General features: G+C 34.4%; 1 protein-coding gene across 1 annotated transcript in view; it reads left to right on the top strand.

Moving 5' to 3' along the window:
- The first annotated feature begins 297 nt into the window (after window positions 1-297).
- Window positions 298-24,791, top strand: part of pkhd1l1.1 (PKHD1 like 1, tandem duplicate 1) — a 63,828-nt gene continuing 39,334 nt past the window's right edge. The window contains 26 exon segments of the mRNA XM_041246753.1: window positions 298-344; window positions 852-982; window positions 4,116-4,202; window positions 4,566-4,710; window positions 5,383-5,447; window positions 7,562-7,616; window positions 8,088-8,137; window positions 8,371-8,464; window positions 8,931-8,950; window positions 8,953-8,983; window positions 11,114-11,181; window positions 11,788-11,830; window positions 13,314-13,381; window positions 13,532-13,642; window positions 15,361-15,450; window positions 15,980-16,245; window positions 17,812-17,897; window positions 18,233-18,392; window positions 18,774-18,858; window positions 19,382-19,525; window positions 19,803-19,954; window positions 20,435-20,539; window positions 20,732-20,883; window positions 21,858-22,015; window positions 24,093-24,265; window positions 24,600-24,747. Coding sequence (XP_041102687.1) covers window positions 298-344; window positions 852-982; window positions 4,116-4,202; window positions 4,566-4,710; window positions 5,383-5,447; window positions 7,562-7,616; window positions 8,088-8,137; window positions 8,371-8,464; window positions 8,931-8,950; window positions 8,953-8,983; window positions 11,114-11,181; window positions 11,788-11,830; window positions 13,314-13,381; window positions 13,532-13,642; window positions 15,361-15,450; window positions 15,980-16,245; window positions 17,812-17,897; window positions 18,233-18,392; window positions 18,774-18,858; window positions 19,382-19,525; window positions 19,803-19,954; window positions 20,435-20,539; window positions 20,732-20,883; window positions 21,858-22,015; window positions 24,093-24,265; window positions 24,600-24,747 — 2,734 coding nt within the window.

Raw genomic sequence — 24,791 nt, 5'->3', positions numbered from 1 at the left:
ATGCCATCAGCAAACTATAGTGCTTTTTTGTCAAGAAAAAAGCTGACAAAAGGTGTGTGACAAGCTAGAAGTTTGTTGACTTTAATCCCCTTTTTTATCTTCTGGGTGGTTGAATGTTTTTTTGTACAGTATGTGTCACACAATACAGAATATTATTTATGGACCATCTCAGGTGTATCAACATAACTTTTGTGTTCACCTGTAACATGTCATTACCATGTAATTGCATGATATAAGATATGTAAAATTCCCTTACAGTTTCGCCTATATAAATGGGAGGTTAGGAAATTGCTGACAATGAAGGAAAGGTCTTTGAAAATAACAGAAGTCACTGTCTTGCTGAGGTAAGTGTTTTTAACTTGCTGTACATGCAGTTTTGGAGTTTCACCTTTAACCAATAAAATTAAAAGCATCTACAATTACTACTACGACTACTACTAATAATAATAATAATAATAATAATAATAATAATAATAATAATAATAATAATAATAATAAAGGATATTTATTCACATTATTTGTTTTTCTTTCTTTTTCTTATATAGGAAATTACTGGATTTTACCCAATTTGCACCATATGACTAGAAATCTTAGGAGTTTGGAATTAGGAAATAAACGCTGAGGGGATAGTAGTCTAAAATGTGACAAATGTTTCCCCTCACCAGTTATTTTATTAAAATTTGAAAATGTGATAAAATAAAACTGCTAAATTAATTGTAGGTAAGCGATTCTGTTTTGCCAGATCAGACAATCTTTGGGATGAAGTAGGTTACTATGGGGGTGGCCGTCACAGTGCTGTAGACATTCTTATAAGTGGGTAACACACCAAACTTTTATTAGTTTTATTTCAGGCTGCGTGTGGTTTCTTCAGACTCCGAATCTGCGTGGGTCTGCACCACCACAAAACGGCTTCTGACAATGAAGCCCAAACTGCATTCTAAACAGAATATGCTTCTAACAGCTCTCATAGTATACATTACAGGTATGTTTCTCAGTGATACCCATGTTAAATAGGGTTAATTGTAACCTCTCTCTCTCTCTCTCTCTCTCTCTCTCTCTCTCTCTCTCTCTCTCTCTCTCTCTCTATATATATATATATATATATATATATATATATATATATATATATATATATATATATATCTATATATATATAGATATATATATCGTTAAATATGTACGTACATGCAGTTTTTATTCAAATAAGAATTTTGTATCTTTTTTAAAAAGATGCTTCGGTATATATATATATATATATATATATATATATATATATATATATATATATATATATATATATATATATATATTAGATATATATATACACATATATATATATACACATTAAATGTAGTCTATTAACGTACATGTTGTATTTTTGTTTTGTTTGTTCAAGAGTTTACCAACAGGCATAGGGCAGAGGGGACATGTATATATAAAATATAATTTTGCCCGTCCACTTTGTCAATCTTTGGGCAGTGTCATTGTATTTACCATTACAACAATGTTTCATTTTAACCATGAAATGTAATACAAAAGGGATGGGGGGGGGCGTGTGTATTTAAATAACTGATTTATTTGAATGAGAGCAAGGAGCCAGTACAGTATTAATTTTTAGTTCAGTAACCACTGTTGAAATGTTACAGGGCTGCATTATGACAAGTACGTTATAATGCAATGTACACAAACTCTATATACCATAAGGAGGGTATACAGAGGTTATTCGAGAGAAAAAAGCCTCAGTATAAACTATAAAAAACTTGGAACGATGAAGAGGTTTGTTAATATTGTAATGAAGGTGTTCAAAAGGCAGAATCCTAATTTAAATATAAATAAAACATTTTAACTGTGAAATGCGTTGAAGTGTTTTCACTAGATAACACGGTGATTCGATTATTTAATTATTTCCACTTTTAGAAAAGTGTATGCTCATTTACATTCATCTACCCTAAGTGCAACTGCATAGTAACTATATCCATTCCACAACAGGACTCGCTACATTAAACACAAAATCGCTACATTAAACACAATAGCATTTGTGTACAGTATAGGATTTTTATTTTAGTTATGTACATGACAAATTATGTTGATTTTTGAAGAATTTTGCTTTCATAGACTGGGAAAAATGCTGTGTGTCTCACTGTCCATTGTGCCTATTTCATAAAGAAAATTTGTACAGAGGATACCTGTGTAAAACTGGTCTATGCTAAATGGTATGGCAAACCAAATGATCATTTACAGATATCTCAAACTAATTTATAGATATCTCTGATCATTTTAAGATAACTTAAATGACTTAATGTTAATTAAAGATATTTCTAAATCATTTTAAGATATCTCTAAATGCTATCAAAATACACATGGTTTATAGATATCTACAAGGGCGCTCAAAAGTATTCACCCCCCTTGGGCTTTTCCACATTTTATTGTGTTACAACATGGAATCAAAATGGATTTAATTAGGAGTTTTTGCCACTGATCAACACAAAAAAAGTCCATAATGTCAAAGTGAAAATCTACAAATTGATCTAAATTAATTACATATATAAAACAGAAAATAATTGATGGCATAAGTATTCACCCCCTTTGCTATGACACACCTAAATAAGCTCTGGTGCAACCAATTGTCTTTAGAAGTCACATAATTAGTTGAATGGAGTCCATCTGTGTGCCATTAAGGTGTTTCACATGATTTCAGGTTAAATATACCTGACTCTGGGAGGTCCCACAGTTGGTTAGTACATTTCCTAACAAAAACTAAATCATGAAGATGAAGGAACATTCAAAGCAAATCTTAAAAAGCTCCAATCAGGGGTAGGATATAAGAACATTTCCAAGGCATTGAATATCCCCCGGAGCACAGTAAAGTCCATTATTATGAAATGGCACAACTGTGACTCTGTCTAGAACAGGCCATCCTCAAAAACTGAGTATCCGGGCGAGAAGGGCACTATTCTAGGAGTACACCAAGAGGCCTATGGCAACTCTAAAGGAGTTCCACTGCTGACCTAGGAGACACTGCATAGGACAACAATAGCCTGGGTGCTTCACAAAACTGGCTTTTATGGGAAAGTGGCAAAAAGAAAGCCATTGTTGAAAAAACTCACATCGAATCTCCGCTAGAGTTTGCCAGAAGGCATGTGGGAGACTCTGACACCAAGTGGAAGAAGATTCTATGATCTGATGAGACCAAAATAAAGCTTTTTGGCCTCAATACTAAGCGCTATGTTTGGCGCAAGCCTAACACTGTGCATCATCCTGAGAACACCATCCCTACCGTGAAGTATGGTGGTGGCAGCATCATGCTATGGGGATGCTTCTCTACGTCAGGGCCTGGAAAGCTTGTGAAGATAGAGGGCAAAATGGACGCAGGAGGAAAACCTGCTGAAGTCTGCAAGAGACCTGGGACTTGGGAGAAGATTCATTTTCCAGGAGGACAATGACCCAAAACATACAGCCAAAGCCACACTGGAGTAACTTAAAAACAAAAAGATCAATGTCCTGGAGTGGCCCAGTCAAAGCCTGGACCTCAATCCAATTGAGAATATGTGGAAAGAGTTGAAAATTGCTGTTCACCAAAGGTCCCCATCCAACTTGATGGAGCTTGAGCAAGTTTGCAAAGAAGAATGGGAAAAATTGCAGTGTCCAGATGTACAAAGCTGGTAGAGACTTATTCAAATAGACTCATGGCTGTAATTGCTGCCAAAGGTGCCTCTACCAAATATTGACTCAAGGGGGTGAATACTTATGCAATCAATTATTTTCTGGTTTGTATTTATAATTAATTTAGAACAATTTGTAGATTTTATTTTTCACTTTGACATTATGGACTTTTTTTTTGTGTTGTTCAGTGGCAAAAACTCCTAATTAAATCCATTTTGATTCCTTGTTGTAACACAACAAAATGTGAAAAAGTCCAAGGGGGGTGAATACTTTTGAGAGCCTCTGTAAGTATTATTTAAAGATATCTGTAAATCAGTTTGAGATTTATTTTATATGAATTTAATTTATATGCATTGCTCCATTAAAACAAATAAAAATACTGTACAATAATCCAAACTGGCCAAATCAAAGCAAGGATCTAACTATGTCTGTCTGATGGCCCCAATTTCCAGGAGTACAGAGCATCCCACGTGTCCTGCAGGTCACACCTCAATTTGGAAGCGTAAGTGGTGCAACTCGTTTGACGATTAAAGGGCAGGGTATGTGTTCATAATTTTAAAGTATATACACTTAAAACCTAAAAGGCAATGTATGATTTTATCTGGCATTTGAAATTCGTATGCCTCGGTCATAGGTTATATATTGACATATTAACAATGTTTTATCCTGTAACTAAATACAGGGAAAAACTATAACGTGATGGGTCGTTTAGGTTGTTTTATTTCTGTGGTTGAAGGATTTATTCGTTTTTTTTTGTAAAGCTACATTAACGATAAAAACTTTAGCAATTACAGCCTTATATGCAAGCTGTTTCTTTTCCTGTACTGTATCACAGGTGAGTTATTAAGCATTTTAAATTTTTAAGGCTAATGCAATACTGTTTCTTTGTGTTTGCCTGATAGGATTTGCTCAAAAAAACCAATTTAACTATGGAGCAGGAAACGACCACCTTGGTAATACTGTTCAGTTGGTTTCTCAGACCAGATCAATCCCCTGTGATGTAGAAAAGGACTCTAGCCATGAAAACCAAATAACATGCTATACAAGGTATTTAAACACCTTACTCACAAAGAAGATTTCTGGTTTTACTGTGTCTCATTTTGTAATCTACTTTGCGTTCATTCAAATCCAATGAAAGAAGCAAAAGTAATAGCTCAAACTATTTAAAATTATGCAGTGTAGACTAATGTGGAGTTAAATCTCTGAATTTAGCTTCTTGATTTAGAGTATTAAATATTTTCATGCAGTATCCGATACTTGTCTGCTAATTTAAAAAGACAACAGCTAAATAGCTATACTGAGCTACAGAAAAAGTATCTTTCTTATAAATGATAATACATGAGACAATTTCACAGAAACAAATGATTTAGCATCAAGTTTCATGTTCATATAACTTCTTGACTGGTTTCAGTATCATTATTTCATAGTACTTTTATTATGAGTTTACAGGTTCACAAACCAACCATTTGTTTTAAAGCCTTTTTATAACAATGGGCTTTCTATCTCGTCATGTCTATTGATTTTAGATTAGGAAAAAAGCCATAAGCCGTGAGACAACTATGAGCTACTGCTACTATTGATCCACCTAAACAGTCGGATAACCAATTGCATTAAGTTATTATTATTATTATTATTATTATTATTATTATTATTATTATTATTATTATTATTATTATTATTATTAAGATCCAGTGCCGATTTAAAACATTTTTATTTTAGAGGTATGCCTCAAGAGAACTACTTAGTCCAAGTCAGTGTGGATGGAGTGCCAGTCACTGAAACATGTGGATGGTGCACATTTTACGTGAGTAAAGAACATTTTAAAAGTTAAAGTACACTAGGAATTAAAAACAAAAATCTGCTCTTCTGTGACAGTATTAACAATGGGCTCCTCCATTAAAGAGTAAGCAGCTTCACCTTTGAATGCTGTTTGCAACCATTCTGAGTGCCATTTATCAAACAATATCTTTTACTGATATTTGTGAATTTTTGAAGCACAGTTCTAGAACAACCACAAGAAAGGGGGGACCAGTAATGCTGCTGCCTACCGAGGGATTAAACAGTCAACCCACGTATAACAGGGGAGATCTGTGCTTACTGTCTGGCACATGCGTGGTTCTGCAGGAAGAGGGCAGCAGCCTCATAAGATCTGCCTGTCAATCATGGCAATGACACAAAGAGGTTGGGAGGAAGGCGTAATGGCTTCCCCTCTCTCTGAATGGTTGAGAGGCAGGCCTTGGAGGGTTGCTTGGCCCATACGAACTGCGCTTGCTTATGCATTCTGGTGGCCTGACAGGGGATACCCCTTGACATTGGCGGAAGACGACAGTGTAAACAAAGACCAGGCAGGAACGCCAGCAGTTGAAGAGAGAACGAAATAGACAAGCATGGCTAAGGAGACAAGCCGCCTTAAACAAATAAAACAACAATTAAAATAAATTATAACATACCTGAGGGGGACGTGTGTAAGTATATGGAGAACTTTGGCCACCCCAGTATATAGAGAATAGCCGAGCATAGGACAGAGACCCAAGCTGACCGGCTTAGCAGCAGTGGGGGCACTGTGTAAGCAGCACTTTTATTTTGTAGTTTTATTATTGTGTTTTATTTTCTCTTTTTATTTCGCCTTTAGTTTTCATTTTTATTTCAGAGCACCTGTGCGTGCTGACTGATACAAGTGCAACCCTTGTTTACTGTTGTCGGTATAGGGGGAGTTGCAATACCAGCACCATCTGGCGACAAAAATAAATAAATAAATACAAATTACCTAAATAAAACTGGGCACCTGAGCGGTGTTGCAAATAAAACCTTCTGTCTCCCATGTGTGTCAGTGAATTTCCCACCACGGAAGCCATTTTCTCTTTTGCCTCTCACCTCTGGTAAGGTAAGATCTCTGTGTATAACCAACTGATCATGTTTTGAAAGAGCTTTTCCGAGTCAACTGCAGTTCCCCTGCATTCGTGGTGAAAGCTGGCTTGCCGCTTTTGTGGAATTATCGGCTTTAAAATCTAGCTTCTTTCTACTCCTTTCTTCAACAGCCTACCTCGCTTGCATTGCAGGCTGTCTTTTTACTGTCTGTCGTATGTGTGCGACTGCCTGTTCAGCATTGACTTAAAGGAGTGCGTATGTGTGTGTCTTTTCAGCTTAGGCTTTGCTCTACCCCCGCCGTTGAATGATTCCGCCAACTGCTGTACGTGCAGTTGGGTGATAAACAAATAGATATTTTTTGTACCTTTGTTGTTGCGTGTCCACCTGTGTGTTGACCCGGTCGCACATCCGTGTTGTGCTGTGAATTTTAGCTGCAGTGAAGTTTAAAAAAACAAAAAAACAAACAACAGCCATGTAATTCCTCCACCAGGGCTGCGTTTTAACCTGTCCCGCTGTAGAGTAGACTTCTCTGGCTGCCTCGGCCTGCCCAACCCAGTTTGTCAGTCCTTCAAAAAAAAAAAAAAGATAAGTGTGTTCTCCCTTGTTGTATGATTCGCGTTGACCAGGGGTGACTACACACGGTCAGGGTAGGCACCGCTGCTTTAGCTGAGCCCGGATGCTTCAGTACCTCGGTGCACACTCAGCCCTTGATACTTCGGTGCCTCGGTGCGCACGGTGCTGGGTTCACACGGTGCTCAGTGCACTCAATGCACACGGTACTTCGTTGCCTCAGTGCACATGGTGCTCGATGCTATTGGTGCGCACCATGCTTGGTGTTCACGATGTTTAGTACTTCTATGCGCATAGCACTCTCGGTGCTCGGTGCTCGGTACAACCGGACCAGCGCTTTGTCTGTCACGGTATACGGACCCTAGGACAGCCCTCTCGAAGCAGCGACTGTCGCACTGGATTGTGGACACAGTCCCGACTGCGTATGACAGTGCTGGCTTGTCCCCTCCTGGGCGGGTAGCCACACACTCTACCAAAGGGTTGGCTAAATCTTGGGCCCTCTTCAGTGGGGCCTCGCTGTCCGATATTTGTACTGCAGCTAGTTGGGCTATGCTGCATACTTTCTCGCCTTAATGTGATAGATCCTTCCGTGCCTTCATTAGGCATGAGGGTCCTTATGGCTGCAAGCTCACAGCCCTAACCCTTGGTGCGGCCCCCGGGTTCGACGCAAAAGAAAAAATGGACCGAGGAAGTCAACCCAGGAAGGGGCCTATCGGCAGCTCTGATATAAAGAGCTCAGTGAATACCTACCTAAGACAAGCATATCCCATAAGTATGTTTGGGTTGTCTTCTCTTTCAGCGAACCAGGGTTACAGTAAGTAACCTAACGTTATACTGTATATTGAAAAAGGTCTGACTGGAGCATTGACTAGAATAATCTAACATTGAAACGGATATCCATGGAAATATAATGTAAAAATGAAGCTATTCGTTTGTTGCCTTGACAACATATTTAACTTACATTGTTCCTTTTTTTAGCCCACCAGATCTAGAACTCCAACTATCACAAGCATCACTCCTTTAACTGGATTACCAGGTCTGACATTTCAAAATTATAAATCTATAGAAATGCTTGTTTGCATAACTTAATTTGACAAATGTTTTATTAATTTGTATGGAATATGTATTTTTTCTTTGAGAATTAGGACCATATTATCTTACAGTAACCAGTATTAGTATGGAATTCTTTAATTTGGGCTTTCACACTTATTTAACTACTCTTTCAAGGTGTTTTATATCTGGAATTTATATATTATTGTTGCTCAACAGGTTCGCTACTCACCATTAAAGGAAATATCTACACAGATGTTTATGGCAGCAATACAGATCTTAGTTCGACTGGCAGAAATATCAGGGTTTTAAGGTAGCTGCAGTTAAATAACAACATAGCTAAAATGTAAAACATCTAAACCTAGGTTTCTTAAAACCTGTGGAATATCTAAATTACCTTTCATCAGTCTGTTATGTGTAGAACATTCATTTGTAGGTAGAGAAAACCCAGCAGATCTTGATGTGTTGAAGTAAAATGTCACTTGCAGTAGAATATCTCGTTCTTGTTGGTAAAGATTCACTTACATATCCTGATATCTAAATTAAAGACGGAATCCCCTGTAAACAAGATAGCTTTTATTATAATTTTATACAGTTTTCAAATATTGTGTTAAAATATATAATGGTGGATCCTCTTGTTTAAATAAAAAATATTTTAATTGAAAGTTAGTTATGAGTGATTATAAACCTGAGCTATATTAGACACTCACATTGTGTATTTGACTATATAATGTAAGTTATTATTAATAATAATTAGTAAAACTTTCTTTTTATTTCAGAGTTTACATTGGAGGAATGCCTTTGAACTTCTTATACCTAATTCTGATAGACTGTCCGACATTCAATCATTTAAATTGCACAAAGGCTATATATATATATATATATATATATATATATATATATATATATATATATATATATATATATAACAACACACACACGCACACAGTACATTCTTGCTATAACACCCTTCATTATAACAAACCTTCGGCTATAACAAATTTGGCCTCTAGACCCCAAATAAAAAAATACACAAAAAGATAATATAAACACACACTGTCAGCATCCCAGTCTGTATGCACAGAATGCCACCTCTGCAGTGAAGTCCACTCTTTTGTCTTAATAAAAAGAGCGTGCTGTGAAACGGAAACGAAAATCATTTTATGTTGCAGCAAAAAATCAACTATTTTGATTATTTGAAAAAAGGAGTAACGCAGGCATATCTCTGCTGTGAACATGGGTTGCCAATAAGCGCTGTTTTTTAACTTGTTCAGCAACCGTGCGGCAAACCAGAACTGATTAAAGAAAAAAAAAATAACAACAACAACAAAAAAAAAAAACCTTGAGGAACTTTTCATGTCTCAAACTTTCCATGTCGGATTGATTTGGAATAAAAGAGTAGTTTGGGATTCTAGTATGTTGGATTGAGATTTGGTGTGATCTAAAAATTCATGGCAGATTGATTAAGAATAAAAGTTTAGCTTCAATTTAGTTTTTTTGCTTTTTGTACTGCGTTTTAATTCTTTAACGAATTGGATAAAGCAATGGCAGAATACTGCATTCATGAGACGAACAGGTACATGTAATTCTAATTTTATTCACAATATCATCTCATTAACTTACAGTCATTAACAGTTTGTCCTTCATTTTTATTGTCCTTTCGCTATAATTAACCCCTCGATATAACAGACAAAAGGCTTGGACCCAAACAAATTTCAGAAAGTCAGAAAACAGTGACAGTGACATTTTAAACACCATTTTCATGTTTGGAGCATCTTTCTTTTGTAGTATGTTTTGCAATTCATTTTCTGTTAAGTCACAGAATCGCTGTTCAGTAGTTTTTTTCATTCAGCCATTTTGTCTTGTTGTCAGGAGTGGAAGTGAAGGGCATTCCTTTGAAAAGGGACAGGACTGACAGTGATGTGAACCATGCAAATGTCAGAGGGAGACTATTGCCCGGTGGTGTAAGGATGTTATGGCATAGTTCAACCTATTTTTGATCCTATGATGAGGTTTTAACCAATCAGTCCAGATTTTCAGACAGTGTTGGTCCCGAATTTTCTCCATATAAAATATATACTATAAAATAGTATATAAATCCTGCCTCTTAATTTTGTAATTCGACACCACACTTCACTCAAAACTCGAAACTTATTACCAGTACTGAAGGGATAAAAACTATTAAAAAGACCCAGGGATAACTCGATACTGTCATTTTACGTGACTGACCTTGAAACGGACCGTTCATTCATTTGCAGTTACCAAGTGCAGCTGGTTACGGCGTCAGTTCATAATGACTGAGAAGTGAAAAATTAGTTCTCATTCCATTGGCATTAAAGCTCAGGTTATTCGGGATAACAAGCTTCTCATTAGAACTTTCAAAGCGTGTTTTTGCATGCAAAACAATCGATAATGTTTGATTTCTGTGTGAAACTGTAAGTTGTTTATTATTGTTTTTACTAAGTTAATTCTGTATAATGTACTTTTATTAACATTTTCTATTTAAGCTGTCAAATTAGTTAGCACAAGCCAATACCTAAAGGTTTAGTCAGCAGTTTGTGGTTGTATTGTTTTCGTAAAAAAAAAAAAAAACACTGTAGTTATATTATTTATTTTTATTTCCAATTAAACTATATGAGTTGCGCCGAGTTTGTACAGTACTGTATACTGTAATTGATTCATTCACTGCAGTTCTTTTTTCATAAAGAAATTTAAATAAAAATAAACTTGTAAATACTGTAATACTGTAAATGTGTGAGTTCTGTTACTTATAATGCCATGGCTCACGTGCACCCAAGGTTAACCTTGGATAAGACAACACTAAAGGGCATCTCCGTAGGGTGTCGAGCAAATGAGATTGTACATACATATTCATTAAAAAGAAAAATTCATAAAAAAAAAAAAAAAAAACTTTTATATGGTTTATTCTGAATTATATTCCTTAATATTACCTTTTCATTAGGTATGGCCTTCAATTAGAATATAATGACCAGGGAACAATGATTTGCAGAATGACAGGAACTTATGTGGGTAAGAACCTTTTCTATTTTTATTGCTGAGTTCACACTTTGTCACCTTAAAAAAGAGCATCACGTGACCAAAAATTAAATTAAAAAAAACAAAGAGCCCTAGTCTTTTTATGATGATCTAAAGGCTAGTCTCAGACGGAACAAAAACAAAAAAGAAATATATTTCAAAATGTGTATTTGTAACTTCTATCAGACTGTGATAAATGATTGTTTTTAATATCAAGTTGTAATATTAGCCATACAATAAGAATAGTATACAATATCTATAAAGGCACAACACACAGGAAATTTATTATTTTGGAACTGTAGTCTTAAATAATTTCATTAAAAAAAAATTATAATATCTGCAATAAACAATCATGGTAAGTTTCAGAACTTAATTAACACCTCTGTTTGATTGGCTTATTCCATTCAAGAGATGAAGTTGATTCATCATGGCTCAGCAAGTGTAAGTGCTTTCCTTTTGTGGATGGCTGCAGATCTACAATATGTATAATTATCTTTTTATGTTTATGTAATGTTCTAAAACAAATCCTCTAACCATGATATAATACAGTCATAATTTTAAGTCACACAGTAAGTAATAATTCTGTCTATGTGTTGACAGGCAATCACAACGTGACCTTCATTCTGGATAGTGACTATGGAAGGTAAGGCTTTCCCAAACTCTTCTGTTGGACAAATAATGCCGTGACCTTGAGAAACTTTGAACTATGCTGACACGACTTGTATGTTAAGATCGATAAGACCGTAGTGGTCATCATTTATTTTAATACTTCAAGTATCAATGCAAATAGATGTGATCCTTGGGTATCTTAACAAAACTAAAATAAAAACATAATGTACAATTCTTTAAAAATAGCTTAGTATTTTTTTTTTGTAAAACATAGTACTGAGAATATGTTTATTATTATTATTTATTATTATTATTATTATTATTATTATTATTATTATTATTATTATTATTATTTCTCAAAAACAGGTCCAAGATTTTCGTGTATCATAGTAGCACTCTTTGTAAGAACTTGATGCACAACCCTGGTTAAATAACAAGTAGCAGATTTAATTCACTATTTCTATTACCACTATTTTATTTATTATTCGCTGGAACCTAGGCATATTACTGCCACACACAGTTTCTCTCCATCAGTCAATCCTATGCTAACCCATATAAATCAACTTGATAGTAACAATTGGTTTGAAGACGTAAAGCCATATTCTGACACTAGCACATACCATATATTAAGATTCAGTATCTATATATTTGTGATCCAAGAAGATTTTAGAACCCGCTCTGCATACTGTAGATGTAACGGAAAACATGTGAGCAATGCAAATCATGCTTTTCAAATAGACAATGGTATGTTTAGGAATGATAAGATCAGTGTATAGCCATGCCACTGTTGGTGTCCAAAGAATAAGACAGGATTGTGCAGAAATCAATACAGTATTAGTAACAGAATAGGTTTTGCAATGTGTCTGCTTGATTCTCTAAAGGTATGGGAGCTTCCTGTAGTGAATCACCGGTCTAAATGTTTTTTTTTTTGTTTGTTTGTTTTATACCCGGAAGACCTCACAATGCTGTCCATGCTCTTTAAGCCTGATATCTGCTATTAGCTGCTGCTACTATTTCACATATTATGTTACTATCATGTATTCTGCTTTTTCCACGGTATTTAATGTATTATGCTTTTTTCTTTTTCTTTTTTTTTTACTGTATATCATGTATTATGCATTTCTCTGTATTTAAAGTATTATGGATTTTCTTTTTGTTACTGCATCTTGTAAAGAGCTTTGTGATGGTGGTCCACTATGAAAGGCACTATATAAAATGAAGATTGATTGATTGAATGTTGTCTGATATTCCCAGACAGCTGATGAAAATACAGAAATTGAGTACAAAATAATGACACTGTCCTCAGTATTTTGTTGCCGGTGTCAAATAGGAAAGCTGTTTTTTTTGTTCTGAATGTGATAACTTATTTTATAAAGAATGTATAAACATTCATGAAAAGGTCATTCCGTCTCAACTGTGTGTGTATTTAAAATGAGAAAAAAAGTTGCAATGCATTTGACAATCTGCTAGTATTTTCTTGTCGCATTTTAAGTGTATCCTTTCTGTGTCTTTTTCAGGAGCTTAACTGATAATGCATATTTTGTTTCATCTTTAAATAAGCTTGCTATGTTTCAGAGCTACGCAGGTAAGAAAGTCAGAATAGTCACACACATTTTGTTAAAAAAAGTGAATTTGATAAATATTGCAGTTTTTTCTGCTGAATAGTGATACTGATAGTAATTGCTTTGTTAACTTGTTATCACGGCAGGAATAAAATGTGAACCTTTTTTTTCAGAGATCAGTGGCATTTCTCCATCTGAAGGAAGCATGGAGGGAGGAACCATACTAACTATAAATGGGCAGTACTTTGATCAGACAGATAGCCCGGCTAAAGTTCTAGTCGGAGGTATGCACAAATATTTTAGTCACCTTCATAAGTTACTACAGAGTTTTACATATACAGTAGAAATAAATAAATGTGGAGAAACATAAATGTTGTGTGTGTTAATGGGGAGTTTCTACCCATTAGTGTTGATAAAGGGACTGTTACTGTACCTAGGTTTAATTTATTAACCCTTTCCTGCCTAAATATGACCATATATGGGCATGGATATGAGCACTTTGTTTTAGCTCTTTAAATCAGAAATTAAAACCAATGATATAATGTCTTTTGTTTTGGAATGTATTTCATTTTTTGTTATATAAGCTCCCCCCCCCCCCCCCCAAAAAAAAAAAAAAAAAAAAAATTGAATGTATAAAATAAATAATAGTTTTAAAAACTGCCCATTTTGACCCCTTTCTAAGTTAGATATAAAAAAAAATAAAAAATAGGATGGTACAGTTGCAAAATTATGGGATTTTAAATTTAAAAAATCAAATTTCAAATATCTTCTACCATTGAGGAGGTACAGTATTTTGTCCGAGCCGTGGTCTGTATGACAAAATGTCTGAAAACAGCCCTATTTTCAGTACTATCAGCTATTTTATGGAAGTAGTCCAGACTAAGCAAAACATCACAAAGTACACTGCCAAATCTCAAGTAAAAAGTGCAGTTGTTTTTAGTCAATAATTTTGTATCATATGTATATACAAAAGTTATAGAATTCAGTATAACCACGAATAACAAATAAAACATATTTAAAAAAGTCTATAGATAAACTAACTATATGGTGATCAGAAAGCAGTAATCGTAAAGATAATGGGATAATGCAATACATGTGGCCACCATTGTAAGCAAGTAATCAAATAAATAATTAAATAAAAGTGTTGTTTTGTGGTGTATGGTGTACCTCCTCTCGAGCTAGTCCTGTTCTACTTCACCAAAAGTGACATGTAGGATTACACATTGCGTCATGACTTATGACTATGCCACACAAATAATATTAAGAGAACTGGGACCTCTATGACAGAACTCAGTTTCCTCCCTACACAAGTTTTCTCAATTGAATGAAAAGTCAGAGACAAAAAGGTAATTTAGTGCTCATTACGAGCAGGATATTTTATTATAACACACAAGGCATAACACAGATAAGCTACAATGACCAACACAGTGATCGCTGCACGCAGTGGACAAAGAAAGAATGAATCAGTTGTTTGGAGTCCTTTTTAATACAGCAGCACCTAACAAGAAAACACAAACAAGTCAGGGGTGGAGCACTGAGGAAGGGAACACCCAGGGCACATCCGTCCAGTCCATCAGGTCAGCCCAGACTAAGCAAATAACACAATGAAACAATGAGTGATTAAATAAAGTCAACAAACAAAAGAATACCAATAAATCAATCTATAAAAGTGCTCAGTAAAAACACAACCAAATCAAAATGTGCAAAACTCAAAACATACATGAACCACCTTGAGACAAGCCCACCAATACATTTACATTGACCTTTTGTATTGATGGAAAGTTTTGGTTCCTCACCTTTTCTACAATAATCCTGACACTATTTCACCATAGGAGTGAGTTTGAGCCACTGAATTAAATGTCTGAGTTGCTCTTTATGCTTTGGTATCTGTATTAGATGTGTTTTACTATCCGAACAAATGATAATTTGGAGATAAATGCTTTGAAAATCTAGCCCATAGTTTGTAATGAGCACTATGTTGATGTTTTCCTTTTTTCCACAGGTCAGAATTGTCCGGTTCTATCTTTATCCAATAACAAAATCACCTGCAGAGCCCCAGCATACCTGACAAGTAACATTACTGTGTTTCCAGGTAAATGATTTCTTGTCTTGGTTAATCTTTGCACCTGTCCCACATTTTTAGAATAAATATTTGTTTAGCTGAATAAAATCCTGGCCTTGGATACACTATTTAAACTTATTTCAAGATCATGACTTATGTTTAACCATCCTTAGTGCTTCAGCTTGTTGAATGGGTGCACAGTTTACCACCTATATTTTGGGACCTGCTCTTCAACAATGAATGGGAACATTCAGAGAAATGGGGAGAACGGCATGAATTTGGGTTTAAAAATCAATAAAATATTTAGTATTAGTATCGGTATTTATCTTGATATTTGTCTACTGGTCTCTCTATTGGTCAGTGTCATGTTTCATGTATACTTGTGAATTTGTGCCTCAAGCTGAGAAGCTAGTACTATAGTACTATTAACCTGGTTTTGATATCCTTATACAATAGAAAATATCATTGAAAACGGAATAAACTGATTATAATGAAAGACTATTAGTAGCAAGAATGGCATTGGATTGGATGTGTTTAACCTTTACATTGTTTTGTTTAGGTGGTAGAGGTCTGAAACTTGAGACCTGGAATAACAGTAGCCCCAAGAAATTGGATGAGATTCTGACGTACACTGCATCAAGTCCTGGGTATAATGTCACCTGGGTAGATTCTGCGTCATATACCTGGCCAGTAGAATGGGATAATTTTGTGGCCCGATTCAGTGGCTTCATGATCCCAACAGAAACTGACAAATACCGATTCAACATCAAAGGGGACGATTTCTATGCTCTATATTTCAGCAATACTGGCCATCCCAAAGACAAGGTAATAAGCAATAGCAGTTTGCAGTAAAGTAAAATATTGACAGATATAAAAGTTTAGTTTTGTTTTGCTTATCTTTGTTTCACCTTTTCTTGGATGTAATGTTTAGTCTCTTACTTGCCGTTTTGAACATTAAAATCATTATATATCTCCCTTGCATCCACACACCCGTTTTTTACAATGCATAACAAACTTTACAGTAAACTGCAGTTTTTTTTCCACTGACCTAATTTCCTGATGCACCAAAAAAGATCCCCTGAAGAAACTGTGTTTTGCACAGACCAGTTCGACGTGCGGAGCTCTGCAACAATGTATCTAGTTTCACGTGCGGAGCTCTGCAACAATGTATCCAGTTTGACATGCGGAACTCTGCAACAATGCATCCAGTTTGATATGCGGAGCTCTGCAACAATGTATCCAGTTTGACGTGCAGAGCTCTGCAACGATGCATCCAGTTTGAAGTGCGGAGCTCTGCAACAATGTATCCAGTTTGATATGCAGAGCTCTGCAACAATGTATCCAGTTTCACGTGCAGAGCTCTGCAACAATGCATCCAGTTTGACGTGCGGAGCTCTGCAATGATGGATCCAGTTTGATATGCAGAGCTCTGCAACGATGCATCCAGTTTGATATGCAGAGCTCTGCAACGATGCATCCAGTTTGATATGCAGAGCTCTTCAATGATGCATCCAGTTTGATGTGCGGAGCTCTGCAATGATGGATCCAGTTTGACGTGCGGAGCTCTGCAATGATGGATCCAGTTTGACGTGCGGAGCTCTGCAATGATGCATCCAGTTTGACAAGAAATACAAACACTGATATATCACTGTTGTAGAATAATTTGTTTTATTTTAAATAGCACCTTGAAATAGCCATTGTTTTTTTTAACAAGTATTATGTCATTTTATTTCATTATTATGGAGATTATTAGTTAGACATGCAAGGAGATTTTATTTTTATTTCATTAGATTGTAATGTTTTTTGTTCCTCCCATACAAGCTAAAACATTTGTTTACATTGTGGTTTATGATTTTATGTAGCCTACACCTTAAGCTAGAAAAAAAAAAAAAAGATTTATCCTATTTCTTAAAGTGGTTTATTGCGTGAATATTTTCTTGAATTACTATTTGCAGTTGACAAAATCATATGCACACACAAATCATATTGACTATAGAGACGGAGCAATCATGTGCTACAGTTTGTCATTGTTTTAGTGCCCCATCTAGGCAGTTCGCACTTGGTCCAGAAGCATTTGAATATATTGAAAAATATGAAAACTCATATAATGATAATTCTTTTTAATATGTAGACTGTAGAGACATATAAAATCAGATTTGCCATTCATGAAACCTTTTTTTATTGTGGATCAATACACTGTTTAACCTAACCGTCAAAAAACTATATATATGTAATTCATATCTACTACCGAGTTATTACAAAGGATTGTTAATATATATTGTAAGCATCAGTGTGTATTTTAAACATTTGATCCTTTTGTTACTTTTGTTACTGGAAAAAAATATGTGTGATGATGACTCTTCATGCTTCTTGTTATCTAATCGTTTTCAGGTAAAGATTGCGGACTATGACACTAACAGTTATTACAAAAATCCTTCTCAGCAATCAGACATTCTTCCTCTTGTGAAAGGCAAAGTGTATGTGTTTTTTATTTTCTGAATCAAATAAATTTGATGAATTGTTTTATAGACATTATTTACCGTAATTGAAGTATAGTGTTAACAAAAAAAAATAAAAAAATCCATGATATTACTTTCTGTAAACCTCTATGAGATTACAATATTTTTTTGTAAATGTAAGGACCAGCTGTAAAATAATTGAATGTAAAGTTATATTTCACAAAGAGTACAATAGGATTTAAGAAAAAGGAAAAACATGTCATATAAACTAGAAACAACTGAGATATTTAATTTAGGGTCTTGTACATAGTCTTTTCTTACTGCTGAAAATAAGTGCTACTTTTTCTGTACAGGTATTATATTGAAATACTGCTAATGGAGTATAGTGGTGTTGCCTCTGTAGATGTGGGTATGTTTAAAGAAAAGAGCATCTTCTTGACAGAGCAAACATCTAATGCAATCAAAGAGGTCCAGATCATCCATACAACGTATACTGTTTCAGAGGAAAAGCAGGTTAGTAGCTTATCAATACTAAATTACCACTGTAGTTTTTGGCATGAATAGAGGGAACCTTGCAGTTTGTACACTCATAAGCAGATCTATTACTGATGGATCTTGGTTCTGAAAATGTAGCAAAGCTATAGTATATATCTCCCATGCATGTTTTCTTCTTTTCAATGGCAAATTATTGTAAAAGAAAATAACTAAGGATAATGTACAGCCAGCATGTAAATGATAGGAATGTTTCCTTCAAGGGTTTTTGATAACATAGAGTGCTAGCTTGTCACTAAAAACCTGTGGTAAAATGACAGCCTTTTATTAGTTGTGAACGATTTGATTAATTTCTCTATGAATGTTTTTATTTCTTTCTTTTTTTTTTTTTTTTTTTTTTAGGTTCTGTGCTTTGAGAACTGGACAACAGGAAGCCCAGTTAACGAAACTCAAAGAATCACTGTAAAAAGCTCCTGTTTTGATGTAGGCAATTGTGTGTCCATAAATTATCAACTTGTCTACAATTCTGAAAGAACAGGTATAGTATGAATGAATTTGTTTAAAATGCAGGTCTTGTTATACAAACTTTAAAACATAAAAGACTGAGGATGTTTTTTACACAGCTGTGATAAGAACATGGTGGCGCCTCTCATTTGTTAAAAACCTAATCAACTCAGTGCATATAGTCCTTTCCATTAGTGCAGCAGAACCTCAGATATTATCCATTTAGTACCAAAGTCTGCAATAGTGGCTGTCAAGAGTGCTAACATTCAGTGAGCCACCCAAGCCTTGTTTTGTATACCTTCAAGGCTATGTGGTACATGTTTAATAGGTATTATTTTTTAATGAAGTAAAAACTCATTTAGGGAATCACAATATTAAGAACAAGGGATAGAACAAGCATAAAAATGTCCCAGCCCTTTGTAGATCTGTGTGTACAGTTTTATTAGGGAAATGTACACAAGTATTCAAAGGGTTGAATGTAATTAAACTTGTTTAAACATTTACAGTCCCAATTCCAGTGACTGCCTCAGCTGAAGAAGTTCAGAGAGCTTTAAATACTCTTTGGTCAGTTAAGCCAGATACAGTCCAGGTGACGAAGGCAGACATCAGCCAAGGTTCTGTTTACACCATAACCTTCCAATCACAAAGAGGTAAATACAAGCACTTTATGCGTGACACTGTAGTTAATGTTATTGTTCTGATTCAAATGTATTGTTTTACTATGTAGGCCATTTTTACCCCAAGTCGTTAATCATAACTTTTGGACAATATGCCTGGGGTATTCAATATAAGAGTGTTCCGTATGTGCTATAATTTGGTTGTCTGGTGACCAAAATGCATTCTATAATTATCAGTCACGTTAATGTTAATGTTATTATTATTATTCATATTGAAACTATTACTATTTGTATTTACATCTATTTACAGGTGATTTTGAAGATCTTCAGTATAAGGCTGTAGATAGTATTAACATAACTGTTGAGGAAGTAACCAAAGGAAAGCCCAGTCTAACAACATTTACAATGATGTGGGATGGAGTGTGGTCTGAACCGCTCAGATATAACGCATCTGCTGATGAGGTTTGTGTCTGATTTTTTAAAGTACGTTTTTTATGAAAAAAAAAGGATTCACACCAGGAGCTAGAAAGCAGTTGCCAGTGCAGATGGAAAGTCAGAGGGAAAGAACAATGTCTGCCTTTGCCAATAATAGACATAATGGCAAGAGCAATGTCAGGCCATGTCCATTCTCTGTTAACCCATCAGTCAAGGCTATACTATTCATTACAAAAATTACGTTTTTTAAGAAAAATAGCAATACGATTTCAAGTGTGACTGGTTACCACCCAGTGAAACATGTAAAAGAGTCTAACAGACTCTTCATTTAATAACATTTCATATAGGCTGCTGTATATTTCCAGTGTTAGCTGTGATAATTTTAAAATCAGTTTCCTTGCCTTTGGATAGCTTTAAGCCTTATTATCATTTGTCACTATTGTATTCTGATTATATATTCATAAGAAGAATGGAAGAACTTAAAATGGATTACATGTCTCTTTACAGGTCAAAAATGCCCTTGAAGAAATGGTCGGTGCAAAATGTCCAAGCGAGTTTACTGAACACACTGAAGGTCTTGATGTAAAATACTTCAGGGATTATGAAACTGGAGTAAGCGCTTAAATACATTTTTCAAAAATATTAATACAGTATGTATTATATTAGAGCATACATTATGTGCAATAATAAAAATAAACCCAGTATTCATAAGTATTTGCATAATTCAACTACAACTCTGTGTTCAGGGGAACTCTATTGTTTTGAATACCTGCTGCTGAAACACATTTTTGTGTCACTGTTTAGGGGTACCATTGGGGAATACTTGAATCAAAAACAGATGCTTTCTGTGGACGTTTCTATCTGAAAAATCCATATTTACTGTATAATACAGAAGAAATATCACCGTCTGGGCAAGCCTATGGAGATATCCGATTAGAAAAATATAATACGGTAAGGTTTTCTACAGTTTTTTGTATTTCTGCTTGAATATCAATTACCAAAAAATAAATAAAAAATAAAGCAGCTAATGTTACAGTAATTTCTCCTAGAACATATTTTGTAATTAATAAACATATATAGCATATTGTGAAGTAATTACAGTATGTATATATATATATATATATATATATATATAATATAATATATATGGGTATATTATATATATATATATATATATATATATAAAGCATAATAAATCCTTTAATGAAATGTATTTTCGTATTATTTAGAAATTACTTTGCATACAAAGGAAAAATAAATCGAAACGAAAATTATGTTTCCTAGGGAGACCTTTTAAGACGCAACGAGAATGTATAGCTTTGTTTTTCTCTTATGTCTTGTCTCAAAAAAAATGAACGGTCTACAGAAATAAGTTCCTCTACACATTTTTTAAAACGTATTTAATAATCACCATATATATATATATATATATATATATATATATATATATATATATATATATATATATATATATATATATATATATAAATTATTATTTGAATTCTATATTCAGTATCATGACAAGATTTTGAAAAGTAGTAAGCGCTGAAAATTAGTACAACACATTACTTAAAGATAAACATGGGTTACTCAGAATAGTCGTGTAGTGAATAGAAACAAAGAATTAGAACAAATATTTTGCAACTTTAAGTCAGACAGACATTCATAGGGCAGAAACTTTTCATGTGACAATATTTTTAAAATCATTTTATTGGGGTCCTTTGTTTTGATCAGCATAGCAACTTTTAAAAAAACTATTCTATAGTGTTTATTGTTTGATCTAATGAAATATTTGTGGTTGATTTAAGAAGCAAATGCATACATTTGTTGATGTTCTTTCACAAAATATAATGTATTCACAGAATGTAATAAGAATGATGATATGTATATACATATATTTGTTCTCAGTTATAACTTTTTATCATTTTAGTTGGCAGTACACTTGCATTGATCTGCTCCTTCCTTTGCAAGACATGTACTCTGGAACCAATTATTTGCTTCAGAACATTTATATTTTCACGGCATCATCAGACTTCTACGTGGACACAGTTTACATTGGGAAAAAAATGAAATCAGGAAGTATAGATGGTAATGTATTTAACGTTTCAATCTACAAGTGCTCAAGATACAACTAATTTGAAACAGTTTGAAGGACTTAAAAATAGACACACTGATAATGTTCCTTCTGGTAAACTGTGTGTTTCTTGTGGGTAGTTTTATGGAATCATGGTCTTCTTTCATAGTTTTAATGATTAATAGTGTAATGAAACTGAAACTTGTATATTCAATTCAGAAAGTACCTTTCTCAGTTTGCTCTACCAAGAAACAACTATGGTGCTTCAACAAATTCTCAAATTAATCCCTGAGCTATTTACCGTGGGACTATGGGCCATATATAAAAGATGGCGGTAATTTCCTGCCATAAAAACAATAAATGAATAAATTACTGGGCAGTATTTAACACATCATTTATAAAACTACTGCCTGGTTATTTTGCTTGCCAGTAATGGTTTCAGATTAGATTTAAGGTTGGTTCATACTCCCACATAATTTGTGGTTGGAGTCAAGGGTCTCTGACCCTGAGACAGGTTGAAATTATGTCATCCACACTCTTGCAACGTGTGTCTTTTTTGATTCATACAGCCTTTTCTCATGCATCTGCGACCAGATAATATTGAAATTTCAACATATGCTGCACAGCTTTTATAACTGTGTTAGCCTGATGTATCACAATCATCTGCGACAGAAGTGTGAACAAACACTTACTGTCACAAGTTATTACAGAGAGATTGTATCTAACCAATTGTCAGAGGTAATGTATGTAAATGAGCTGTGTCCCTGCAGGACATATCTGGAGACAGGTTGTCCGAAATATCAAGAAGTCACATTAAAAAAAGTACAGATACATTTTACACACACACATATTTATAGTGCTCGGTTTATTTTAAATGCATAAATCATTGCGCTGAAATAACATTAGAATATTCTCCATATAGATTGCATTAGCCTATGTAAAAATATATGATCTGCACATTAGGCATATACAGCTATGGACAAAAGTTTTGCATCACCTTGTAGAATTATCATATTTTGCTTCATAAAGTAGAATGAAGCGTGCTGAATAATGTTACGTTAACATTGAATTATGTACCGCTTTGTCTTTATTTTCCATATACTTCACGAAAACTGTAACAAATAGACATTTTAAAATCTCACATGAAATCCTGTACTACCAGTATAGCTTCCATTAGACTTTTGCAATATCATTTTTTTATTTCTTTGGTTACACCTGTTTAGATGACTTAGCAATGCAATTTAATGTATGCATTACAAATAACAAAACACTTAAATTACGTAATTATTGGATAATTAAACATACTTTTTTTATTACTATTGGCTTAAATACATATTCCTAAATGCAGGAAATTATACTGTTAAGACACGTCTCATTCGCTGGCTGGTGTTAGGCACGTATAAATTATAATGCCGGTAAGGTTCAATTAACGCCACAATACAGATTTATGAATCAGACGATTAATATACTAATGAGAAAATTGGTCTCTAAGGGCACGTTATTCTAATGTCACAATGTGTGAAGTTTTCTGATGGTAAATGTGTTTAATCATCACCTTACGAAATACAGTCATGTTAAACATTATTACTGGCATGGTAAGTTTTATGAATATGGGTCTATGACTTTTCTTGTATCTTCCTGTATGTCGTTATGAGGCTGAAAGAGTTGGGGAAATATTTTCTAACTAGCTATTGATGTTCAGTGGAATGTTGTAGTGCCTAAAATGGAAGGTGAAAATAACAAAATATTGTTGAACTTTTTTTTGTCTGTCACTGCAAGATGAGGCAAAACACACCTTAAAACCACACCAGATAGCCACATTGTTTTCTTGGCATGACCTTACTGTACCATACAATGGTGTTTCCAGTTTGGAACAGAAATGTTATAAATAAAAAAAAAATTAAAAAAGTAAAATTACTTTTATTATTTTCTGGAGTTAAAGTACCAGTATGCTTAAACTTTTAAATGGTATTATTTATTGTTTTTTTTTTTTTTATTCCAAAATGTTGCTCCATCGAAAATGCAATTTTGTGCATCAGGGTCTTGTGGTTTTGAAGCCAGGGTCTATTAAATGTTTTTCTGATTGTGTAGTATTGACTTCGAGGAGAGCTCCAGCATTAGCAAGCAGAGGGATTTTTGTTGAGCAGATTAAGGTCAACAAGGCACCTCTATCAGGGTCTTCAGGATCACACCTCTATGAAGTCTCTATGAAACCCTACAGCTGTGGACATGACTTACCTTTACTGGGTGTTGGATTTGCACAGGTCAGTTGGATATATTTTCAGGAAACAGTTACAGTCCAACATATATTAAAGTCCACCTGAATTAAATCGCCACCTCTCTAGCTACCATTCTTATCATGGCACATGAACAAGGAATACATTTTGATTACCCTTTTGAGTGTTCATTATTTGAATGTTTGACTTTATGACTGCAGAACTATGCATATGTATAGATGTATAAATATAAAAGTATGCATGTCATCTCTTTTTCTCTAGTGCCAATTATATATCCATTTTCAACCCCATTCCTGATAAACTAGTTTTTTTTGTACACTACAATGTAATTCCTATTAATGGCTTTTCTAATCCATGACAGAATGTGTCAAATATTACTGAAGATGAAGTGCTGTACCAAGGATTTAACCCGGAAGCCAGAGCTGGTGTTAGAGTAAAGAGATTGCAGTATGCTTCGCCTCCAGTCTCAGGCACATTTGATGTAGAGATCTATGGAAAACAAATACATGGTAAATCTTGGTACATTCCAAAGCCAACCTACGCTTTATCCATA

The sequence above is a fragment of the Polyodon spathula genome, chromosome 4 (genome assembly GCF_017654505.1).
Source record: "Polyodon spathula isolate WHYD16114869_AA chromosome 4, ASM1765450v1, whole genome shotgun sequence".
NCBI classification, from domain to species: Eukaryota; Metazoa; Chordata; class Actinopteri; order Acipenseriformes; family Polyodontidae; genus Polyodon; species Polyodon spathula.
This window is presented reverse-complemented; position numbering and strand designations above follow the sequence as displayed.